The sequence below is a fragment of the Drosophila simulans genome, chromosome X (assembly GCF_016746395.2).
Source record: "Drosophila simulans strain w501 chromosome X, Prin_Dsim_3.1, whole genome shotgun sequence".
In the NCBI taxonomy this organism is placed as follows: Eukaryota; Metazoa; Arthropoda; class Insecta; order Diptera; family Drosophilidae; genus Drosophila; species Drosophila simulans.
The window spans coordinates 2,118,544-2,127,927 of record NC_052525.2 but is presented as its reverse complement, the minus strand read 5'-3'; the positions used below and the strand labels follow the sequence as shown (position 1 = coordinate 2,127,927).

The window sequence follows — 9,384 nt, the reverse complement described above, 5'->3', positions numbered from 1 at the left end:
CAAAAAATTAACAAGAAAATGAAAAGCGCAAAATTTATCTATATAGATATATATATATATATATATGTTATGCCGATATAATATTTCTTACGTCATAGTGAAATATAGTAACCAATTTTCTAACCAATGGGACTGGTCTACTTAGTCGTGTCAAACAAATAAAAGCAAACGGTAGCGAAACAAACTAGCCCAATACCGAGAGTTAATAATGCTAATAAATTATTTTTAAACAACTGCAGTTAATGCGCTGATGTATATATATATATGGCATTGTATTAAACTGAATAAAATAAAAAACAGAAGTTAAATGTGGTTTTCTTATACCTTGCACTTGGATCTTTAAAATGTGAGGGTGGCGAGGGTGGTGCTAGTAGGAGTGATCGTTGTTAAAAGACGATCGACTGACCTGAATTATTCTCAATAAGCCAATTTTCCATTATAAACTATAATAATTTGAATTAAAAACACTTGCCTTTTAACAGTACTGTTTAAATAGTCCGCTCTTAACAGCTGCTTGCACTGTTAGGTCGTAACATCGATAACTATGCTGTAGCACACCATATGATTATCGCCGCGATGTGGCAACGCTGTCGAACGATTGGAAGGAATTGTATAATTTATTTTTGTTGCGCGTTTCCCTTCAGTTTAATGAATTGAATAAATTAGGAGCTACAAAAATACCTGCGAATAATGGCGCTGCGCATCCTGAAGACAGTTAGACAAGTGGCCCAACCGCTGGCGGTAGCCTTGGGCGGCCAGCAAACACAACAGTTGATTCACACAACGCCGGCGTGCTGCGAAATCCGGAAATTGGCCCGGTTACGGGTGGTGGACAACAGCGATTTGGGAAAGAAGGCGATGGCCGAGGGACGACCACCGAGGTGCATCCATGTCTACAACAAACGCGGAGTCGGCTTGATCGGGGATAAGGTGCTGGTGGCCATCAAGGGGCAGATGAAGAAGGGCATTCTCGTGGGACTCAAGCAGAAGCAGAAGCCCAAACAGCCCAAATTCGATAGCAACAACCTGGTGCTCATCGACGACAATGGCAGTCCGCTGGGCACCCGCATCCATGTGCCCATTCCCACGATCCTGCGAACCATCCTCAAGGAGAAGACGCTGGCCAAAGGAGCCGATTACACCAAGGTTCTGGCCATCGCCAGCAGATATGTTTAGGATCCTCCGGATCACGCCATTCTGTTGCTAAGTGAATAAAGTTTATCCAACTGAATCAGTGGTGTTTCCAATTGAATATACCATGCTGCTTAGGCAGATAGGGTGGTTCCATACATAAAAATTTTAAATTTTTAAACATAAACCAAGAAGTAGTAAATGAGAATGAATAACAAATAATACCTGAATCAAATGTTCTTCGTCGTGCTCCACACCTTCTCTCAACTCCAGAAACAACACCTTCTCTTGTAGTATAAGTATAATGTGTATAATGTAATTGCGATCAGCTAGTTTAGTTTAGTTTAGTTTAGTTTCAGTAGTCTTGCCTAACGTATATAAGTTATGATGCAGTTATGTACACATGGGCGTTGCAGTTTAGTTTACAGTTTGTAGTCGTTTTGTGTGTGGTAACAGAAATGCACTTTGTCAGTTCCAAGGAAAGAAGCAAGTTTCGCTCCCGGGTCGGCAGGCAACCCATCTCTCTGTCTCTCTCTCTTTCACTTTGGTGGGCAACCAAAGCCGTCCCCTTCGCGAATCGCTTATGTACAGAGGGACAAGAACGAAAAGTATATAGATGTAGGATCACGTTGATCACGCAGGATATATGTAAGTACAGGTACAGGTCGCTGTCTAGATATTCCCAGCGCTGCCGAAGAACTGAAAGTTGTTGAAGTTCACCGGCGTTTTCGGGCTGGGCAGATACAGAAACTCATCGTTCTGCAGCTGCGATTGCGTCAAGTTCGGTTCACTGGCACTGCGATGAATTTTGGGCAAAGTGCGCAGCATGTTCTCCAGCATATTGAGCAGCGGCCTAAAGAGCGGTCGGTCCTTGGGGGTATACTTAATGCAGTCCTCGGCCAAGCGCTTCAATGCCTGCGGCGCATCCGAGCGCACTTGACTCATGTCCGGGCGCAGAAGTCCTCGCCCCACCATAAACAGGATCTGATCCTTGTTGCTAATATGACCGTAGGGCAAGCACTCCGCCAACAGTTCGTACATCACGATACCAAAGGCATAAACGTCCGACTGGAAGGAGTAGGGGTTCAGCTCCTGCATGCGAATCACCTCCGGAGCCATCCACAAAATACTGCCCGTGGGTTGATTGGCTTGCTTTTCACCCGACCATCGAGTTTTCGCAGTGGCCAATCCGAAGTCGCCTATCTTCACGGAGAGATCCTCGTGCAAGAAGATGTTGTTTGACTTGAGGTCTCTAAAAGAGAAAACAAAATAGAATTATTAACCGATTACAACTGATTACCACACAGAAACCCACCTATGAATGATGTTCTTGGCATGCAGGTAATCCATGCCCTGGGCCACCTGACGTCCGATATCGATGAGCGTGTTCAACTTAAACTTGGTTTCGCTGACATGGACGTGCTTGTAGAGACTGCTGCCCTCGCACCACTGGGTCACAATCGCTAAAGATGGTTTGGATACACACCCCATGAAGAGGAGGATATTGCAATGGCGCGTCTTCTTTAGCATGGCCACCTCGTTCTTAAATGCCTGCAACTGGGCGGGACTCGGTGTCTTCACGTTGAGTGTCTTTACGGCCACGGGACCGTGCCAATGGGCGCGATAAACGGTTCCAAAGGAGCCCGATCCGATGCGCGGCCCAATTAAAATCTCCTCCGCAAGAATATTCTGCAGGAATAGAACATTTTTTCATTATGTTGAATACGTAACCGCACACGCAATCTAGCTTACCCAGTTTTCCTCTGAGCTTTTGGCGTCCCTTAAAAGCAGATTTTTGTTGCTCTCATCGGCGGACCTGGCCCTGGGACGATTGTGTTTCAAAGTGCTCGTGGGCGACGCTTGCGTGGAGTTGGAGTGATCTGTGCACGGATGCTGTAAGAAATCCATGCATATGTTAAGCCACAAAATAATATAAACAGCAAATATTTAGACTCACCGGCAAAGGAGGTCTGGCCTGCATTATCAAACTGCGCTGCACTTCGCTTGTGACCGATCGAATGTTGTTGATGCACACATTTGGTGCGGAATTGGATCGATCGTCCTGGCTGATCCTCGGTGGACGACCCTGTCGATGATTGCCGGAGGATGAAGATGGTGGCTTCGAGCTGCTGCTGCTGCCACTGCTGCTGCAACGCCGGCTGCGACTCCGGCTGCTCATATTGAAGCGGACAGCAGTGCCTCTGCCGGGAAAACCAACGCCATTATCCGGATTCTCGGCCAGCAGTAGCTGATAGTAGCTATCCATGGGAAAGGGCTGGCACAGCATGGGCACTCTATTGGCACACCTCTGATGGAATCGGAAATTACACTGGCTACAGTAGAACCCGGTGAACAGAAGCCTTCGACAGCCCTCGCAGAATACCAACGAGAAGAAGGTCTTCCGTATGATCTGGTGCTTGATGTGTGTCCTTATGGGAAACTTATCCAGCAGCCTGACAAAGATCTCCTCCACATGCAGAGTGCCGATGTCCGTGTGCCAGGGTATGATATGTCTTCCGGAATGAGTTGTGCTTACTTCGCACATATCCGGCGTTAGTTGCCGGAGTTTTAGGGCCTTCATGAGGGCATCACATAGTCTTACTCCCGAAATTACCTCCACTGAAGTGCGCTGTTGATTGGGCAGGTGGGCTCGCAAAAGTATCTTGGGCTGACGGGTCAAAGTTCCACATTGGCTGCCCGGCTGGGAGCCCAAGCTATCGGTTAGATCGTTGCCGTGGTGCACTCGCGCCAATTGCCGTTGTTGCTGCAGGATTTGGGTTTGATTTTGATAGTGGGGCTGCTCCTTAAACCGCTCGACCAAGGAGGAGTCCTCCTGCTGGTCCTGCGAGTTCAGTCGCTCCATTAGCTCCTGCTCCTTGGCCTCCAGTTCGTGGAGCTTGGAGGTCAACTCCTGGTATTCTGTGGGCAAGAACCAAAGTCGTGAGATACATACATATATATGTCGGGTATTTTATAAATAGCTTGGAGGTGGGCGTGGGATTTCCAAGAACCCAGCTCGGCTTTCGACGACTCACCTATTAAGTACATGGCTGGTGGCTCCTGCAGGTTGGCAAACTTGGCATTCAGGGCATCAATATTCTCGCGGGTCACATGTTTGACCAACTGGACGTTGTGCAGCTCCTCAGCCAATGGATCGTATAGATCGCTGTCGCCTTCGGTGGAGGACTCGCTGGACATGGTGTTGCTTTATCCTATATACTATACGCTGTGACCATGACCCCGAAAACGAAGAAGCCTTGACTTCTTGAAGGAAAAACTCCTGCGCTTGCGTTTTGGTGGAGTTTTAATGGGTGAGCCACCCACATCCACTTCTGTGGGCGGAGGGCAGCATGTCGTCCTTGACTTTTAATGGGCTTTTTCGGCTCTTCCGCCGTCTCCGGGATGCAATATTCCCGGTTTTCACTGACTTCTGGCTTGTATCCTTTCCAACCTTTTTTCAGTGCACCCACACACTTGCAGGCGCACGCACACACGCACAAACAGCTCGTATATACGGTATGTATGTATAATGAAGGTCAGTGTGTGCAGAAGCAGCTGAACTTGAGGATTTTCCACAGGAGCTGCCAATTACCCGATAACACCCTGACCAGCCGGCACCGTCGGTGGCTGCCCAACGTTCGCAATAGTATCAGTATCGCCACTAGCTGGCCGCTCGTTATTTCACCTTGGCTATAACAATTTATTTACTTTCCGCGAATTTTACTACATTTCGACTTTTTGTTTTATCGTTATCAGGAGGCGTGATTCGGCTGTACCAATCGATAACGATAAAGGGTATCAGGTGCTCTGCGATACGGGGTTTGTGTCGCGGCTAATTGTTAATTTGCCTAGAGCTTTTAACTTCTCGGGGTAGTAAAAATCTCGATTGTACGGGCGGCAACAGGTAAATTAGTTTCTGGCGTGGATATTAATCAACTACATATATATACAGGTGCAGGCGGTAGTGATGGAAAAAACATCGATGGGTTCGATCCAAGTGGCAGCCCTGACAAAAGCATCGTGTTTCAGCAAATCACCAATAGATGGCGTGCATTGGCGCGAAATTTCAATTAAAGGCCACTTTGAGTCGCTTGAATGATACAAATAAATGAAACCAGAATTATTATTTTAAAACGATTTCCACACGAACTGCAGTCAATTTCAAATCTTTGAAGTAAATCCAGAATCTGCAGACTTTACTGGTGTTTTTATTGCTATTGCTATATAGACATATGTACATATGTATATGTACATATCCTTATTACATTAAGATAGGTTTTTGAATTGCTGTTGATGGCTTGGCCGATAAGTTAGGATCCCAATGACTTTTGAGATGATCCCTGTTAGAGGTGTCAAGAGATGCGAACAACAACAAATTTAGATTGCAGCGGATTACCCATATTAATTGTAAAATAGCGGCCACGTGGGAAATCGAACAGATTGCAAGATTGAATGATTGGAACCGGGTCACTCCGATCCGATACCCTTGTGCTCCTTCTTTCCCCGTAAAACGGCTAGATTCGCTGAGGAACTATATAGATCTGGCCGTTCAGCTCTAATCGCAAGCAAATCAGCTTTAATTGTTATTGCGACTATTTGTAAAATTGTTTACAATCTGAATTCGCATAATTATATAAAATATGCATGGCAAACAGTGCGTTTCGAAATGACAAGATCATGGGAGCAGATAGCAAAGCAATCCGAGTATTGTTTTTGCTCAGTTACTATGAATCGTACCGTACTGTCGCCGGAATTGATGTCAGTTTATACTCGCAGATTGTTTTCAATTATGTTCATATATATATTTCACGCTTCGCTTTTTGGTCAATGATTAATTGATGAAAATTATTGAAATGCGGTTAATGATTTATTTTGAAATCGCACTCCTAATCGCACACTTGCGTGCAAGCATAATGAATATATATATTTATATATAGAAATGGACGGTGTAGTAAGTCTGGCATATAGTAAACTCGATTCTGTTTACAAGTCGGGACCACGCGCCGTTCAAGTGATTCGCCCGCTGGCTTCTGTTGCACGGGAAATGGAAAAGCTCGGGTGAAAGTTCATCGGGACACTCAATTTTCGATGGGTGCAAAGTACCCGTGTTCACGGCACTTTCTGGGCGTTTTCAAGGTCACCAGCCGGCCAGCCAGCTAGCCAGTCAGCCAGACGGATGGTAGACAGCGCCCCAACTCCCGATTTCCGACTCCAGATGGCCGACCCCCGCAGATTACGAATACGAAGACGGTTACGAAGCCGGAGAGTCCGGGAAAACAGATTAGAGATGGGATTTGTGGGTCAGTGGTTCCTATTTCATTGACGGATGAACTGAAATCGAGCCAACCTTGAAGTGGCGAGTAAACAAACAGTGTTTAGCTTATAGTGCTTCTAGTGAATCCAATCCACTAGACTTGCGAATTCCTCGAAGGACTCCAGCCTTTACTTATCTCTAGTTTTGTTTGATGTTGCTCGCTACTTGTCCGCGAACTCGGATAAATGCCCTACTAACTCATGGTGTTATTTATTTGACACCTTTAACTGCTCCGTTTATAAATTTAGAAATTGGTTTTATGTGCCGAATTAAGGAATTCACTTTAAGACCCTAGTTGATTGTCCACTTTCGGTGTTAACCGAGTTCAAGGCCCCTTGGCATTCTCGCTGTTTCGGTGGGTTCAATTCCAGTTCAGCACTCCCTGAACCACAGAGTTCTGTCTGCCAAGCGTTGACCTTGAGGCCGCCCGGCCGCCCAGCCGTTCAGCCGATTGCAGTTCATTGGCAGCTGGCAAAACCAACCGAACTAGAGACCGCCCACCGCCCACCAATGTGGAGGCCAACAAGAAGTATAGCCAGCAAATGTGTGTCTATGCCCGCTGGTGGCTGCCACCATCGATTGTTGCTCTTCGCTCTTCAGCCCAAACACCCAAGCCCCCAAGCACCCACTTGGCCACTCTGCCACTTCGTCACCCACCACCCACCACCCACAGCATCAGGCATCACGGCAGCGTGCTGTTGTTGCTTTTTTGGGGTCGTTGGCGACAGTTTATTGACATCGGGCGATAATTTCGTGAGCTGTTTTTTTTTGGCACAGCACACAGAGTGAAAAAAAAGAGGAACAACAATAACAGATTCTTGAATATTTAAGTGCGATTTGAAATGGTCATCAAATATATATTTTGATATTAGTAAAACAGCCCTTGCGAATACCATTTAATTATTCATTTACAAATTCCCGCCATAGTAGACAAATAGTAAGAACTAACTTATTATGACTATGTAATTCTTTAAAAGGCTAATTAGCTCGAAATCAATGTTGCTACTAAACGCAGTGAATAACAAATCTTGGTAAATCATTATGAACAAGGTTACTGGATCGGATCACTTGAGCTGGGTTGTGAAATCGGTGTAAAAAGTCCATGGCATTTTATTGGGAACCCCATCCAGGATTTCGCATTAGAGCCAGTTCGATGGAACTTGCGGCTTAATTGCAAAGTTCAATTCGCTAGAATGGGCATTTGATTTGTTATTGCTCTTGTTTCTCTTTGCCCCTATACTGCGGGTACGATTGCAGACTGTTGTCGCCGACGTCTAGGCTTTTGGTATCAACAACAAACCTCCTCCACGCTTCTGGGTCAATAATCTGCGTCTGAGCTACAGCTTCGTGCTGAGAGTTGCAAACTGGGAGATGCGCGCTGCGAGCTATAGATTCGCGATGTCTTGGCGTTGGCGCCCGATCGCAGATGTCAATCAATGGAGATCCAATTTTAGCACAAGTAAACAATATTCGCTGCAGCGTGGGAAGTGACTGTGGGGAGGGGGTTCGCACTGCGCGGTTGTAGTGGGAGTTGGACCTGAGGCGCCCCCCACTTGCGGCTTATCTGCTGCGCTGGCTAAAGGAAAAAAACCGAGGGGCCGCTCATGCTTTCCCACAACGATCGGTTTATCCAACATACGTATCGAATGTCTTGTCCAAATAAATACAGTTAGCCCCCAAATTCGCAGACTTGTTTAGATAGCTACCCCCTCAGTAGTCATGATTCACCAGCGGTTTTTCCAGCCCAAAATGGGGTATATTTAGGCATCCATCCCAATCCCCCGCCGAATCGTTGACCCTGACGTGGCATGCCGCCCGTGTGGGTCTGCCCACCTTGGACTCTGCCCCGCAACGCGTATTGCGTATTGCCCAAGGCACTGAGATCTCCGATCTCTCGATCCCGATCTCGCCGATCCTCCAATCCAATCCAATCCAACGCATCCCTCTTCCCAAAACAACAGATGGCAAACCTACACGCGGAGAAAATGCGAAGTTTCTTAAAAGTATCTACACTCATGGATTCCCAAGGAATCAAAGGATTGTTAACAAACATGCATGTACATATGTACATATTACATATATCATGTACATATATCATTTACTCAAACTTGGATAGGTACTTCACTGTTATTTCTCTCAGTATGTAGAAGTCTTGGCTTATCTTTCGCGATGACTTAGCGCACTGGGCCTCGCACCCCTCCCCCCAATCACTTTGCGCCGTCTCTTTCTTTCCTTACTCAACTGTCTCTCTCTCTCTCTCTTTCTCCACCGCTCTGTTGTTTTTCCCGACGGAGTGCCAAGAGTAATGCTAAAAATAGGGATCTTTTATTTTGAATTGAAACTAGATCACGACGAATTCACGTTGGCGTTGTTTACGGATTTTTCACTGATATATGCAGGCGTTCCCAACGTACCGCCCCCCCTCCTTCCTACCACCCCCCTTCCGCCCACTGACCCGTACCGCCCCCTTTTGGGCTGCCCCATCGGCTTCCGTTCTTCATCTTCGTGCAGTAGAAGTCGCACTCGCAGTTCCAGCAACAAAAACATCAACAAGCTTATCGCCGAATCATTATCTGCAAGCCAAGCCAAGCCCAAGACCCCGTATACAGGGTATATCTGGTCGTATATAGGGTACTTCCAGGGTTTCAGACCCCAATTGCTTGCATCTCCATGGGATATCAATTGATTAGTATGTGCCATAACCAATAGGATATCCATAAATTACAGTTTTTCGTTTTGGCCAAATGAGCGTTACCAAGTGACTATTACACATATTCGTGCAAATTGGGGGCAAGGGTTGCGGAAACAACGTGAATAAAATACTATCTATACTATCTATGTACGTACATACATACATACATCACACATATGTACATATGTATGTATGTAGTTTGGAGTCATCTAAGCGAGTGAACTTTGTCGCTTTGACGAAGCGGCAG

General features: G+C 46.2%; 2 protein-coding genes across 2 annotated transcripts; one reads left to right on the top strand and one right to left on the bottom strand.

Annotated features, from left to right (window-relative positions):
- Positions 1–551: 551 nt before the first annotated feature.
- Positions 552–1,231, top strand: LOC27206577 (39S ribosomal protein L14, mitochondrial). The gene is made up of 2 exons (XM_039296604.2): positions 552–610; positions 667–1,231. The coding sequence occupies exon 2, from the start codon at positions 691–693 to the stop codon at positions 1,174–1,176; it is 486 nt and encodes a 161-aa protein (XP_039152538.1). The 5' UTR covers positions 552–610; positions 667–690; the 3' UTR covers positions 1,177–1,231.
- Positions 1,232–1,419: 188 nt separating this feature from the next.
- On the bottom strand, positions 1,420–5,123 carry LOC6724954 (raf homolog serine/threonine-protein kinase Raf). The gene is made up of 5 exons (XM_016173323.3): positions 4,167–5,123; positions 3,089–4,050; positions 2,884–3,024; positions 2,447–2,820; positions 1,420–2,383 (listed from the first exon to the last, which is right to left on the bottom strand). The coding sequence occupies exons 1-5, from the start codon at positions 4,327–4,329 to the stop codon at positions 1,804–1,806; spliced, it is 2,220 nt and encodes a 739-aa protein (XP_016037813.1). The 5' UTR covers positions 4,330–5,123; the 3' UTR covers positions 1,420–1,803.
- Positions 5,124–9,384: the final 4,261 nt, after the last annotated feature.

Excerpts from the sequence above, each read along its gene's own strand:
- LOC27206577 (XM_039296604.2), top strand. The coding sequence starts at position 691 with ATGGCGCTGCGCATCCTGAAGACAGTTAGACAAGTGGCCCAACCGCTG.
- LOC6724954 (XM_016173323.3), bottom strand. The coding sequence starts at position 4,329 with ATGTCCAGCGAGTCCTCCACCGAAGGCGACAGCGATCTATACGATCCA. Across the intron at positions 4,051-4,166 it reads ACCAGCCATGTACTTAATAG|AATACCAGGAGTTGACCTCC; the intron begins GTGAGTCGTCGA and ends TCTTGCCCACAG. Across the intron at positions 2,384-2,446 it reads GCCAAGAACATCATTCATAG|AGACCTCAAGTCAAACAACA; the intron begins GTGGGTTTCTGT and ends TTTCTCTTTTAG.